This window comes from Sander lucioperca, chromosome 2, assembly GCF_008315115.2.
Source record: "Sander lucioperca isolate FBNREF2018 chromosome 2, SLUC_FBN_1.2, whole genome shotgun sequence".
Taxonomy (NCBI): domain Eukaryota; kingdom Metazoa; phylum Chordata; class Actinopteri; order Perciformes; family Percidae; genus Sander; species Sander lucioperca.
The window spans coordinates 30,373,950-30,390,021 of NC_050174.1; the positions used below are offsets into that span (position 1 = coordinate 30,373,950).

Sequence of the window (16,072 nt, forward strand, 5' to 3'; positions counted from 1 at the left end):
CAGGCCCCAGAGGCTAGCAGGACACTTAGCAGCACAGCAGGGTGGGGAAGACAATCTGACAGGCACACTACTTTCCAACTGTAACCAAGAACCAGGAGAGACACTCAATCAGCCACACATTCAATGAGGCCCTCTGGGGCCTGACAGGGCCCCAGCAGGGTCACTTTCTCTGCTGCTGGCTCTTACTTACAGATTGAACCAAGTCTTTACCTCAAGTCATTTTCTGAAAAAACTACAAAGAAATTTGAATATTTTCTGGGATTTATTAACCTGCCAGAGGAATCTCTAAGAGTTTACAATGTAGCAACACCGTTCCTTTCAAACTGCAACATCTTGATACATTTTCAAGTGTGTAGTGTTTACTGAACTTTCTTTGAGAAAAAGTGATATCAAGTACTAAAAACTTAAACTGTGCAATCTGTTTATTGCAACATTGTCTCATCTTTCTCATTAAAAAGAGACATTTTGTAATTTACCGAATGTACAAACCAGCATGAATATTTTAATGGATGCACAGTGATAAAATCAAAAGAACATTGATTTATTAATTATGAATGAAGTTTTATAAACCTCTAATGTAAAGGGGGAGTTCCAGTGGTTTACTGCACAGGTTCCCTTGTGTTCCATACATCTTCCATCTTTCCTGTCCAACGTCAACACTGAGCAGAGATTTCATTAGAGCAATCTCAAAAATACTAATAGTCAAAACATATTCAAGCAAGGACTTCCAGAAAATGCCATGCAGCCAATCCCAGTGAACACAGTTATTGTTTAGGGTTAGGATTTAGGTTAAAACAGGCCTAAATTTGGTTGAAAAGTTAAATTGTTTTCAATGACTGGGCAACATATTATCATTGTTTGAATCAGAATTCAAATGAATATGTTGAAGATGGTCCGAACTTTATTTTGAAATTATGTTGAACAAACCAACTTTAGCCCAGTCTTAATGGGATACGTGAGGTACTACAACTTAATGATGTAAGTAGTAAAATTTTTTACAAAAAAACAGTATTAATTGTCAAGATTAAAACATTTCATCACAAACCAATAGAGACACCTTCTAGCCTTTGCTTTCCTCAGGTAGCGGAACAACACAGAGGGCATGTACTGAGGTGACATAAAACAGCACTTCCTTTGAAAAGGTCACCTCTTGGGTTAGAAGTACCGATTTGTTTCGGGTTTAATAAATCCAAAAGAGTGAGAGGCCTTTTTGACATCTCCAGAATGAGTCTAGCCTCGAGTGTGTGTGTGTGTGTGTGTGTGTGTGTGTGTGTGTGTGTGCTTGAAGGGACTTCCTTTACTGTTTATTTGTGTGTAAGAGAGTATGTGGGTATTAGTTTGAAGTAATCTGATCTGAAAGCAGGTAAATCCCATTTTACACACGAAACAAAGAAACTTACTGACGCCAATCTCTCTGTCGTTTTTTTACTCCTTTTATTTCAGAGGAGGCGGAGAACCTGAAACGACAAACTTTATACGCAGTAACTCACTTTGGTGTACAGTACAGTATAGATTTAAGCAAGAAAAATCAATAGAATATCATCTAGAAAGATAGTAATGGATTTCTAACTTAATGGGCTCACACAGGTCTATCGATTAGCAGGATTAACATCTGCAATACCTCAACAATCTGATTTGCATTTAAATTACTGTACGCTCCGTGCTGACACCAATATAACAAAACAGACAAACGTATAGCCAGCACAGCGTCGCTCGATTTTGAGGTCTGACATTAGTATAAATCTTGTTTTCTAAAAAAAAAAAAGTAAGGAGTACGTAAAAGGAAAGTTGCTGTGCTGACAAACTTTGAGCAGTTTTGAATTTTGAAAAAAGTCTAGACAAGGACAAAAAAAGAAAGAACATAAACACAGACAGACGCAGTTTGAAGCTGTCTCCTGTAAGACTGAAACAGCCATAACTCTTTTGGGGCAGCTCATCTGAGCCTCCTAGTGAGGAAGTAGGGCGGGTGTTTGTGGAGAAACAGTGTGTGTGTCTTTGTGTGTGTATATATGGAGGGGAGAGGAGAGGGGTGGGGGGGCAGCACTGTGATGTGAGATGTTGGGAGGGCAGCGAGGTGGGGTGGGAGTTTGATAGACTGCTCTGTCACCTCCCGCTCGGCGATTTACGGCGGCGGGGCTGCTGACGAGCGCGGGGCAGTAAACAGGCCGGCCGGGGGCGTATTTCACAGAGAGCTGGCTTTTATGAAGAACACCAGGACGGTTCTACCCACAGCTCCGCCCGGCCCGCCGTGACGGATGGAGAAAGACGCATGACAAGCTTCATCATTGTTTGTAAATCTTAACTGTTCCCGCTCACTAACTCCAGAAGGCAATTTTGCGGAGACAGCGGGGCCTGCGGAGGGGGAGGGCGGAGAGGGGGGAGGAAGAGGAGGAGAAGGAGGCGAGGAGGGGAAAGGACAGCGTGGCACTCCTGAAGGTTATTTGGATCTCTGTATTTGGCCAACTGATTAGCCCTATCCTGGGAGGGAGATAAATCTGGTGAGGCGCTGTTTGTCAGCCAGGTAGAAGGGGAGGGCAGGTAGGCTCAGAGCTCACAGCTATTTCCTCCTCATGGATGATCTGGAGGTTCACGAAATGTTCGGTCAAAGCAAAACGAAAAGTTTAAAGATTAAAAGCAGATGCGGCTAAATTTTGATGTGCTGAAGCAAATGTCAAATTAAATCAATGATCAGGACAATATTCTGTATATTGGCGTGCCTTTCTTACTTTAGCTGGTTAAGGGAGTTGGGAAATTGGGCTGCAACTTTACATTATCAATCAACCTACTCCTTATTCTGTGAATTAACTAATTAGTCATTTAGCCTAAAAAAAGTCAGAAAATGGTCAGAAAATAAGTGAAAATGTCCAAACCCAAGACGACGTCTTTAAATTACATGTTTTTATCCAACAGTCCAAAATAGTGCTGAGGCATTTAGTCGATTCATCGATCAACAGAATATTTAGAAGTAACTATTTTCATAATCGATAAATCGTGAAAGTATTTACTTGCCAAAACATAAATGGTTCCATTTTCTCAAATGTGAATATTTGCAAATTTCGTCTTCTTTGATACTTCTACTGCTCTAGGAACTTTTGAGGGACATTTTCATTATTTCTTTCACACATTGTAGACTAAACAATTAATTGAGAAAATGAGATATTTAATTTATCTTTAAAAAAAAAAGAAAAAGAAGAAGAAGAAAAAGAAAAATAAAGAAAAACGAGAGAATGTTTGGTAATTTCTGGGTAAAATGACAAAACAAATTAATTTTCTGTTGCTTGACTTCAATTAAATACAAAACTAATTGTTTCAGCTTTAATTGAAAAAAAAACTCCATGTATGTAACTCTGGATAAGACCAGCTAAACCAATGTGAAATACAGTAATTCAGCAAGTAATTCAAGAACTCAGTAGTACCAAAATAAAAAAGTAGAAAAGCTACAGTACCTTTTTGCAGCCACATTACGTAAGATAAAAAGTTAATTATGTGATGCTCACAAGAACAACATGCTTATAACCCTACAGTTATTTTAACACAGCTGATAAGATATGAATTAGCCTTGGAACAACATCAAGGACACTGTCCCTTGCACAGAGACAACTGTACAGACAAGGGAAAGGACTAGCCTCCAAAATGTTTCACACACAACATCTATAGACACAGAGGCTCTGATTCATTCAGTCAGTGGAAGCCTCCTGTTTAGATAAGACACACACCCACACACTGGATTTGGCAGTGGTTATACCAAGTGGGCACCCAATGTTTGGACTGACTCTTTGACAAGTCTTTTGACTAAGTCCAAATCTTTTTATAGGAATGCCATCCTTCAGCTCTCCCATATTTCTACTGCAAAATAATACTTTTTTTCTACTTTTCTCTACTGTGGCTGAAATATTTGCCATTTTCTTATGAAATACAGGATAGATTTACACCTCTATGCCTAAAAAAGTATTCAAATGATTGCCAAAAAAGATGTGGTAGTTGCCATTAGCCTGAATCCATACATGTTCTGTAAACATTAGGCAAGATTTAATAGTTCAAAGGTAATACATACTAGGGTGCCTTATTCAAACGTAATGTTGAACAATTTTTCTCTCTCAGTGTCTCAATTTTGTAATAGGTGCAAAAGCAACAAAGAAACATCTGTGAGTATACAATGTGAGATTTGTCTTGGTCTAATATTTTTGACCTGTTCTAGAAGATATATAACTGAGACTTGGTTAATTTCAGATGCTCGAAATACTCTTCATCCCTGTCCTGTCATATACAATCAGCTTTGATTTTTCAACATATTAAAAAAGGATATATATTTAGGTTAAAAAGAGAAAATTACTGTTTAATTAAAAAAATACAGAAAAAATATACAACCTGTGTGTGTTGCAAGTTTATATTGCTTGTTTTTAAGGGGTCAGAATGGTTGTAAGAAAACACTGATTTAAGCAGTTTGTTTCTCTGGTGTTAAGAGTCTGACACCAAATGTGGGACCACCCGCTGTGAGTGTTGTTATCTTGTAATGGAGCATGGAGAATCACGGCAGGAGGCTGACGTGGGAACCTCACAGGAAACGAACAGGTGAAAGTAATAAACAAATACAGGTACGAGGGGAGATGCGGGGGTCTTTAGGTTTGGGATGCTGGTGTTTACAGCAGTCTACTTAACTATAAGAAGGATGTTGATGTTGTGCTAATGGCGCTCTTTCTCTATGTCCTTTATAAATGAGTGATAATATACAAAACCACTGTTGTTCAACAAATCAACTTCATCTTTTAATTCCTGAAAAGAAATTATCTTATGGTCCCACGCAGATGGCTACACAGATAATACTTTGTGCTGGGGTGCTGGGTGGTAAGCTCACTAATCAAAATGCTGTGTTTTGATTATGATTTTGATTTATTGTTTGTATACAAACTATTAAAGATAATAAATTAGTTGTATTAAACCTTTAGGTTTGTTTTACTCCCATTCAATTCCAAACAAAAGGAGGCATGTTATAACTAACAGGACTGCCTTCTGTCAATCACAACCCATTCATGACAAACCAGAGTAACACCAGACAGAGTTGGTAATTTCAAGAAGAAAAAGATTGATTTTACCATATGCTATATAGGTTTTGCACAGTTAGGGCTTCATGTAACTGAAAAATATCTCTGCACATCTGATGTGTGACAGGTGCATCTGAGGGCAACTTGAAAAACAGCATAGTGACTTGCTTGGTGCTAATATATTCATCAACAGCATTTCATTTGAATATGCATATATACTTTGTAAATTAGCCAATCAGAGGACAACAACAATTAGGACAATTGTAGTCTATGTCCACGACGTTCCACTTCCGGGATTGCTCCGTTGCCGCTGGAAATTCCTCCGGATTTCACTCTTTTCGGCCGGATGTCCGTTACCCTACCGCTTTATTGTGTTGGAGTTTTAGACTCTGGATGATTTATGAGGACTATGGTTAACTGCTCCTCAGATTTCTGCATGGTATATATCGAGACAGCTAGCTAGAATATCTGTCCAATCTGAGTTTTCTGTTGCGCGACTAAAACAACTTTCGAACATACACGTTCCACCAAAACAAGTTCCTTCCTGAGGCTATTTTGCAGAGGCACCGTGGCTCTCCTTGGTGCTTAGCGCCGCCCAAGACGATTGTGATTGTTTTAAAGAAATGTCAATAAGCCAGAGCAGGTTTTTCTTCCATCCCGGAAGGTCTGGCAAAGCGAGACTAGGACAATTGTGAAATGGAGTACAGTATTCTTAAAATATTTTTTTAAACATTACACCTCCAAAAGGTAAATACAGAAAGTAAATCATAAACTGGAATCTCAAAATGTCATCTTTCATAAATAGAGCACTAGAACAACATCAACTTAACATCCCCAGACTGTCCAAAAGTTAAATAATTAGGGCTTAAAATTGGTTCCTTTACTTTGAGTAAACAGTGAGAACAGAATAGTTGGTGTAAGCAGTAACTTCCTGCCTTGATTTTTGTAGATGTAGTCTGCATTGGTCTTAAAGTTTATTGTCAATGATTTAAAATACACCAACAGACAAAGCAGGTGCCCAGGGTCAGCACTCACATTTGCGCCCCTAGTGGAAAGGGATGCAACATGTGATAATTTCCTCTTGCACTCATTTTGACATGTTTTACTTATCACAGCAAATGCCACACAGTACTTGCAAGCCTATATTATACCCCTCTATAACAACAAACTACTACTACAAGTAGGGATGTCCCGATCAGGTTTTTTTGCCCTCGAGTCCGAGTCTGAGTCATTTGATTTTGAGTATCTACCGATACCGAGTCCCGATCCGATACTTCTATAATATATAAAAAAAGAATAAAGAAGAGCGAAAAAACAGATCCAGGATGTTCCTTATTTTTTATTTAATTCACCTTATTTTAACATTCAACAACTCTGTTAACAAACAGAGCACTTCTGTTACATATCTCACAGTTTGCTATGGCAATGTTGTTGTCATCAACTTACAATTAACAATACCTCCAGACCGCAGACATACTCGCGCTTTCCGCTTCAAGCTGCTTCCGTGTTCTACTTTGCCGGCATTTAACCAATAGCGTCTCTGCAACAAAGTGATGTCATGCCGCACGCGTTGCTGTTTCTGTGTGGTCAAAAGGGTCTAACTCTGTGCCACCGCATAACTATAGATGTGTTAAAAAATAATTAGAATATATAAACATATATATCTGAGTCCTGATCGGGAGGTAACGTCCGATTCCGATTCCGATCACGTGATCGGATCTGGACATCCCTAACTACAAGTGTATCTGCAATTTGTGAGTGACAATCATTTGTGAAACAGAATGCAACCATTTGCAATCTGTGCTCGCAAAACACCTTTGAAACAGCCCGTGAATGCACCAAAGATGGAGAGAAAATGTCTCACTGAATTGCAATTTAAAATGTATTCATCCTTCATCCTGAAGTGCGCTAAAACAAAAATAGTGCACAAAGAAAAACACATTCAAGATTTTAAATCCCTGTCATGTTTAGTTTGAACAGGTATGCCAATCAGCACAGTATCCTCCTTTCTCTCACACTACACTATGCTGGATTATCTCACTCTCATCGTACACTTACATGCATTCCTTGCAAAGTTCCACAAATAAAAGCACTATGCTTCTGATTTACCCAGATTTACAGCTATTGGGAAAGGCAGAAAATCCAGGAAGCCATGCTCAGCTGAGATTCCCATCTGAGATTGGAGGCGTGGAGGGCTAGAAATCTACTGCTGCGTTGTCAGAGATCAGAGATCAGATCTACTTCATCTTTAAATGTGACGAAAAGAAACTCTTTGACAGTTTTGTGGTTGTTTTCAAATTGATTACTTTTTCTGTGACGCTGCAATTTATAGTCAAAAGATGTGTGTTTTTAACTTCCATTGATGCCTGTAAATGCTATATGGTTATGGCTGAAGAGCTGAGCATAAGTTTAACAAACTTACTGTCATCATTTAAACAGAAAAGATAACATAAGATACAAGCAGTCTAACTTTGTAGCTTTTCTTCCTTCCTAAATTCTCAGTTTGAAAGTTGATGCAACACATGACTTGAAGATGAGTCAGACCTACTGCACATACACAGCTCTGTATTTGAAGTAAAGTAAAAAAGTATAGTTAAAGTATAGTAAAAGTTTAAAAAAAACTTCACTTTAGACTAATTTTATCTTATACATTTTATGGCACTCTTGACTTGAGGGCAATCCTCCCTTGAATCTACATCGTTGATAAAGTCTGGGTAAAACTTTATGGGGCCTGAAAACTGTGTGTGTGTGTGTGTGTGTGTGTGTGTGTGTGTGTGTGTGTGTGTGTGAATAACTCACAGGCTGCCATGGTCTCAGAGCAGTTGTTGTTATTATTGTTGTTGTTGTTGTTGTTGTTGTTGTCGTCGATGCTGAAGAGGGGTGGCACACAGGTGGTGGAGCCCAGGCCCTGACTCAAGTAGGTGGCTGCTGGGTAGTAGGAATGCATGCGGTACTGAGAGGACATGTTGTGGCTAGACACACGGCCATCACCATGGGGCATCTGCTTCACACAAAACAACAAAAAACTATTTTACACACAAAGGAGAAACAATTCCCTTAATGTGCTGTATTTCATAGACAACATCCTAATCATCACATTCCTGGAGACCTTGCTAAATCCACCAAAGACCCTTGTTGGGTTTTGGTGATTCTATGTTTGGGTACTTTAAGACTAGAATAGAGCTGAAACTAACAATTAGTTTCTTCGTTTTTAGTCAAACAATTAATTGTTAAGCATTTAAAATGTCATCATCATGACATCTTCAAATGTCTTGTTTTGTCTGACCGACAGTCCACAACCCAAAAAATATTCAATTTAATAATATATATGACATAGAAAAGCAGCAAATATTTGCATTTGTGAGGCAAATGTTTTCCATTTTTGCTTTAAATATTACTTAGATGCCAATCCATTTTCGGTCGATTGACTGTTTCAGCTCTAAAATAGGGTTAGGGTTTGAAAATGTACAATACAATATAAACACTTTTGTTCTGTGACCCCCTTCACATAATGCTTGACTGTACAATCCTCCAAATCAGCCATCAGATATTTACAGGCAACACTTTAACAACCTAATCTGCCAGGAAGAAATATAGAGATAAAATAATATATGACAGAAAATAAGTAGTGTTTGAATTCACACGTCCATGTCTTGCTCTAAAAATGAGCTGCAACACGCTGTGCTGGCTTTCTCCAGTCCTCTGAAAACTTTAAAACGAGCTGTCTACTCAGCAGCAAGGCCGCCTCACAGAGGGTTTTCAATTTCACTTTTATGGAATTTGATTTCTGTCAGCCTGTAATATGTCATCCGTATTGTCCACACCATCAATTCTCCGACAGCTTTATAAACTGTTATTTAAGCTACACTCAGCTCTTGTATTAGGCTGTGAAAAATACAATAGAGATTGGACTGGAGTCTTGAAAGTGCACTAAGCTTACGGTTTGCAGGACACATACAGCACCAAACAAAACTGGCTTGGTAAAAGTTGCTCACAAAAAGGCAGGTTTTGTTTTGTCGTGCTTATAGAAAAGGTTTAAATCTCTCATACTATCTACGATTTGGGTGGGTCATGTTTTTTTTTCAGTAAATTATAGCAACATCAACCATGTCTGGTAACATTATCTGTGGAAATACCTCTAAAGTGAGTCTATTACTACCACTTTCTCTTCTGTTCAAGCGGCCAAAGGCTAAAGCAATAAACAGTTTCTTGGGAGTGTTCATTACTTCAGATATGCTACAATACTATTTACACATGACATCCTTTCAGTGCTTGTGCTCCACAATAATGTTGGTTTGTGTACGCAATGTTGTTGACATATTGCCTTTTGTTTTCTTTTAGATTAACTCTCGACCTTATACAATTGATTGATTGCCTTTTTACTCCATGACTGGCCTGTGAGCCACTGTTTAGTGTTTTTCAAAAATAAATGAAAAGGAAATTCTTACGTTTCTCCCACTGTACTAAAATCATACTGAACAATGACCGCCATATCCAAATTCAACCATACATTTTGTATACTGTTACACACAGAGTATCAACAGAGTTAGTGGTAAAGGCCAAAACAGTGCATCTGACAGCACATCTATAGGATTTTTTTTTTTTTAGTTTCTCCACTGAAATACATTCAAAGAGGCGTTCTGCACATGCAACTCTGTCAGAATCATAGATGACCTCATGATAACTTAGAAATTACATCCCCAGGTGAGGTTTCTAAATGCATTTTCATGGCACTAAGCAATAGGTAAACAAATGTCAATTTCCAATAATTGGCAGAGGTGAATGGATAGAGTTTAAGTTGTGGGTTGTGGACTGAAAGTCATTATTAGCTACATGAGATTAATAACAACTCAGTAACGCCAGTAATGTAATTAACAATAAGAATAACTTGTAAGTGTGCCCTACAGGAACATTATGGAATAGGTTATAATAAGAACAATATGTACTCCTTCCTCCAAACTCACTGGCTAACTTGCTGACTCCTGGGGGGGCTTCCAAACCTACCTGAGAGGTCTCCTTATCTGGCACCATCTCCTGTCTGGAAGCTCTACACCACCCTTATATTATCATCATACACCTGCATGACAGCCAAGCACCACTGAGTGCACAGGAGAGAAGAGGAGGAGGAGGAGGTAGATGGCCTAACACTGATAAAGACCACAGAGTTTCCTTGTGGGAAGAGCTCAAGACCTAGATGACTATATTATGACAATCACCATTGTTACGATTAGCTTGATGATTAAAATTTTAAAAAAAAAACAGTTTCAAAGAGGTTGGCAGAGGAAAAAAACCTACTAATCTAAATATTCTGCAAACCATCTACTGTAATTGTAAAATGTCAAGTAACTGGTACAAAAACTTTATTATAAACTTATCGCTGTGTATCAGGCACAGCACTTGAATGAAACCAGCATTAGGCTATTCTAGAGCAAAACAACTAAAAAATGTTGTAGGCGAAAATTGTCATTTAATAATAAAATTAGTTTTAATTAAATAATTCTTAAAAAGATGTAAAGTACACTTTCACTAGATTATTATTATTATTATGTTGTTATGACGGAGAAAAGAGCTTCAGAAACAGAAAGTCAATGAGAAACGTCAGCTCTCTGGATAGTGCAGAAAGACCACAGAGATAAGTGCTTTAACAGCAAATATGGAGACAAATCAAAATTGAGTAACTCAAGGATAATCACTTCAGTTAGGGATGCAAAGACTGAAGTATAACCCATTAAATTGTGGAGGTTTAGGACAGGTAAAGGAGACAGGGGAGATACAAGAAATCTTAATAAAGAGATCTTATAAAATCTTTTTTTTTACCGGTATAAATGATAATTATTCAAATTCAGGTAATAACAAACATCTCCTTTCATTTCTAAAGAAATATTCCATCGCTTTCTAGTTATAAATTGTGAAACTGTGTGTTTTTTTTGGCACAATTGAAACTCATCTTCCAACAACTAGCTCTTCATGCAAATACAAAAAAAGTAGTCCCTGAATTTGAATAAACGTTGCACGTACCCCTCTAAACCTGACAATTTCACAAAAAATATCATAAATCACAAAGGAGGATGGCTAAATTATGCTAAAGAGTGCTAACTGATTAGCATTAATGTGCTCACTTTCTCCTTTGAGCGCTGAGGCATAGCGGCTTGTTCCTCTGCCGACAGACAATACCATTAACCTTTGCAATTCAGGCTGTGCTGTACGCTGCCAGGTTAGCGGAGGCAGTGACCCCAAAACTAGATGTTGCTATTGGGGAAATAGAGAGGGGGTGGATAGGAGAGAGCAGGGGTGGACAAATGTTCTTCATAGAAAACAAACTACCATCTGAGATCACTGGAGAGTTATGGATCTAATTTGCTTCACGCACAAGCTCATCTCATTTGACACAATAGAGATACATTTAAGCATAAATCAGTGTGAATATACAGATGGGTGAATGAGGGACCAAGAGTGTGTGTTGGTGGGATACTATCTCCCCAATGTGTCCTACATTGAGTGCCAACATTGAAGCAGACACTCTCATCCATCTCTAAGGAAAACAAAGAAATAAAATGTTTCTATAAATCACTTCCAGACACAAAGAAAATTAACTTCTAATGTCCATAAGGTTGCCTACACGTGCATCAATTACATCACTGCCATATCAAGTGATGCTTTCTCCCTTTTTTATATATAAAATTTGCTTTATAAGTCTGTTATTTTATATACCAGGATGATGCATGCCTTTCATCATTGCTGAAACGATGAGTCAGTTAATTCATCTGACAAAAAAAATGTATTAATTTTTATAGCGAATCAATGTGCTGATTTATGTAGCTGATTTTCGTTTGTTTCATTTGTATATTTAAATTATTTTTTTTATTCTGGTAACTTGTGATGGCTAAATGATTTATAAATTAATACAAAATAACAGATTCATTGATAATAATTGTTACTTGCAACCCTAGCTGTGTTCTTTGCCTTCATTTGATAGTTGACAGCAGAGAAAACATGGCGAGAGAATGCAATAAAGGCACCTATTGCAATCAAACCAATGACATTGTCATTATGTTATGGGTTTCAGACCACTAGGTACCTAGGGCGCCAATCATTTTAATACATTTTTAATTTAAGAAGTACTTTTGATGTCTCTTCAGCTTACGGCTAGGTTTGTTTCAATGGTGAGAGTTAACTGGTATAAACTGTTGATTGGAACGATGTTTGAGGTGTCCTGATCATGTTTACAGACATCTGTAAACCAATCAGAACAAACTACTTTTTAAGGTACTAGTTTGATTTATTTACACAACAACAATCCTGTAAAGTATGGAGGTGAACGCCTTGCTCATGGACACCTCGGCTGTCATTGCTGAGGCAGATGACAGCCAGATGTTTAATCCAGGTTCATGAAATGGTATCTTCCGGTAACAAGCCTGTTTCTCCAACTTTACAGAAAAACAATCAGTGACCTCTATTTTCAAAGTGTATGCATATCCAAAGGTATTTGCTCTCATGTGTAATGATCATTTGAGAGCTGATTGAAAAATGATTTTGGTGTTACTTCGGCGCTACTTTCATCCCTTTCAGTTGAGCACGCTGATTGACGAGTTTCATTTTACTGTGACGAGTTATGTGATGAGGTAACAGAAAGTAAGTTTTGTTCATGCTGAGGTGATTCCTAGCTAAGAAGCTTATCTTCTGTTTCTGTGGCATGAAGCAGCTTGGATGTAAAGTTCCCCCTCTAACACACACACACACACACACACACACACACACACACACACACACACATACACACACACACACACACACACACACACACACGACACCAGTCCGTCTTCAACACAGAGCGGAGAGGTTTTCGGCTCTGTGTTTTTTCTAACTCTCGAATATGACTCGTGTTAACTGTACTGTACCATCTCTGAGACAGGACAGATGTTAAACAGATGTTACTAAAAATTCAGCCTTTTAATTACAATACTTTATATTGCAAAAGAATTTAAATTTTTTTGCTATGTTTGTGTTTTCCAGTGCTGGGTTGCAATGGTAGTTGGGTTTGGGTTCAACTTAGTTAATATCTGTCTTCTAATAAATCTCAACCAAATTAAATTATGAGCTTCGGAAAAACAGGATGGGAAAGTTGCAGCAAATTTGTATTTGCTTTCTGTACATCTGAAGTTTTCAGGTAAATGGTCAATAATATTTTTGTAAATTATTTTTCATTTAAATGCAGTACTGTATACTGATTTGAGAAGATATTTATTGTCACATAATGGTCTGCTTCAGAGGCTTTTCCACCATGACAACAATAAAGTTATACTGAATTGTATCTTGAAATTGAATGGAACGATTTTAAATATTCTAAGCAGGTTAAACAGTTAAGCCCTAGCTACAGGTTGAGTTTAAAGGTCCAGTGTGTAACGTGTTTAGTTGTTCATTATCAAAATCTGTGTTGCCCATTCTGAAATTTGTCCTTTTTCATGAATATTCACCACCACCATCAATTCCAAGTATTCCTTTTGGCTTGAAATTTTACATTTGCATTCGCATGAACTGGGGTAGATGCTGCGCCATCTTGAATTACATTAGTCAGTAAGGGACATACAGGACATACTGCTCCGCCTTTCGCGTTTTCGCTGTCACATGATAAACTCACAGGTGCTGCTAATGCTGCTAATGGGTATCATCACTTCCCGGCCCCGGCAAGTTTGAAGAAGGAAACATGGAGGACCACAAGCAGTGTTTCCCACAGATTAGAAAGCAATTTGTGGCGCGGGGGAGGGGGTGAAATACTTATTTTCGTAACAATCAATTATCAAAAACTGAGGAGGACACACTGTTGGATGCTGTCCTCCTTTTCCTACTCTTTCTTCAATGCCTCACTATCTCTTTCTCTCCCAGTTACCCTGTCTTTCTGCTTGAGCAACACTGGTTGAAGCCTGGAAATATTGTAAACAAATTAATAACATAACTAATTACACTGGTCGGACTGTACAGCTCTGTTTCAGACTGATACCTCCGGTTCAGGCTGGTCCTCATCCTCAACACGTGCCTTTTTCAGTCGCGGAAAATACTTTTCAATACTCATCTGGATTGAAGCAGCAAACATTCAGCGTAAGAGTAAAAAAATGACATAACATTATTTATAATAAGTTTATTTGATTCACAGCTGCTACATAGTGTTTTGACCTCGACAACCCAACTGCATTTTACTGCAAACTTGCGACTACTTAACTTTCTAAAGCAGGCGCAATCGCTTGTTTGCTAAGAGTCGGGTCGGGACTCCAACATTAACACACTGACAACATTGTATTCAGAATATAAAATATTTTTTATAGGACTTTAATGTGTGATTGTGTAAAGGTGTTCACAAGATCCTTTCGTGAACTTGGGAATTTCGCCAGCCGTCTTCTCTTGTTTTGATGGAGACAGACGCTGTGTGCACAGAGGGGAGGGGCTGTGTGTGTATCTGTGTGAGTAAGTGACAGACGCGTGAGTGACAGAGAGACGGAGGAGAGAAGGGAAAGGACAGACAGGTGAACGAATGTGCTGCGTGTTTTAAATAGCGTTAAAAAAATAATAATAATTAACATAACGAAACGCAATATGTGGTGGCCGGTGTTGATTGTATGGCACACCGCCACAAATTAGTCTATGTGTGGGAAACACTGCACAAGTATTCAAAATCCAAATTTTAGGAATAGGAGTCTTCTTCTTCGCCCATAAAAAGAAAAAGGATATTGAAAAGAGCAAGAGACCGGCTTTTTGAAGCATGAAGGCTACCCTAGCTGTAATACGTACTTTGAACTGCGTGGTGCGAGAGAGTTGATTGCGATATATGATCTCAACGCTAGATGGGAGAAATTCCTACACATTGGACCTTTAAGGTATGAGGACAATATAAATAAGATTATAAATTGTAGTTAAAGCTATAGTGCGTAGTTTCTGTCTCCCCCATGAGGAATTCTAAGTAATGACAACAATTCTGTCGGTGCATCCACATGACACGTAGCCAAGGAGAACACGGAGGATTAAAAAAACATGATGAACTCTTCAGAAGAGGTAATTATCTTTACTCAAGTTTCTGCGCGCGAAAGTTGATGGATGACACCAATTTGTGAACACAGCCATGTTGAGAAATACAGAAAAAGATTTGTGGAGCCGATAGTCTTAATTAGCTTTGTATCAACTAATTTGGCAATGGCTTGAATGCAACGGACGTTCATTGATATAAAAAAGTTACACACTAAAGCTTTAAGGCACACAGACATGCACACGCACAAATTTCCCCTGCTGTGCTCGCCCACAGTTGGTTTAAAACGATGGCACAAAACCCTCCCTTGAGGCAAGTTGAACAAACATCGCAGGTAATCAACCAACCAACAGGACCAGCATGTAAAATACCTAGTATGAGCCCTTAAAAAAGGCTTTAAAATAGAGTTTGACTGTTTCTGATGAACAGCAGACTGGTTATTGCTAATCACCTGGTATTGCTGGTAGTTGTAGAGGTTGCCGTAATAGGTGGGGTAGCGGGAAGGCTGGTAGAAGTTATAATAGGGAGTTTCCAGCAGCAGGTCTGCCGATCCCTCAGTATGAGCCCGGGCACCAGCTGACGGGCTGGGGGACAATGCCGAGCGACTCCCTAGGAAAGACAACAAATAAGACAAAGATCTTTTCAGAGGCAAAAGTATGTTCAGATCATTATCACATTTGAAATATGGATCTGAGAATTGCATTTATGCATTTATGTACTAGTTTTTTTGTAAAACTAACCCTGTTTTTATGAATTATGCATCCAACAGCGGAGCTCAAGCTCTAGCTTTTTATCTTCCCAGCTGAGTCTTTGCTGATGCTGAAAACCAATCAATCAACAATGAAAACGATCTTCAAAGATCCATTCAACCTAAACAGATGTAGGCTTGGACTAGATATTTTAATCAAGTATTTAATAGGAAAAGAAGACTTGATCGTTACAAGATGTTTCTAGTCAAGTCACCCGTAGCTCAAATTGTGATCAACGGCACCATCTGCAGGTGGAAGGTGTTTCT

General features: G+C 38.4%; 1 protein-coding gene across 2 annotated transcripts in view; it reads right to left on the bottom strand.

Annotated features, from left to right (window-relative positions):
* The window catches only part of dmrt1 (doublesex and mab-3 related transcription factor 1), a 34,564-nt gene that overhangs the window by 15,189 nt on the left and 3,303 nt on the right, over positions 1-16,072 (bottom strand). Inside the window, exons 3-4 of one of the 2 annotated variants that reach the window (XM_031305505.2) lie at positions 15,509-15,666; positions 7,842-8,046 (exon numbers count right to left, since the gene is read on the bottom strand). In XM_031305505.2, coding sequence (XP_031161365.1) covers positions 7,842-8,046; positions 15,509-15,666 — 363 coding nt within the window. The remainder of the gene's footprint in view (positions 1-7,841; positions 8,047-15,508; positions 15,667-16,072) is intronic. The other variant, XM_031305506.2, reaches the window with a different exon arrangement.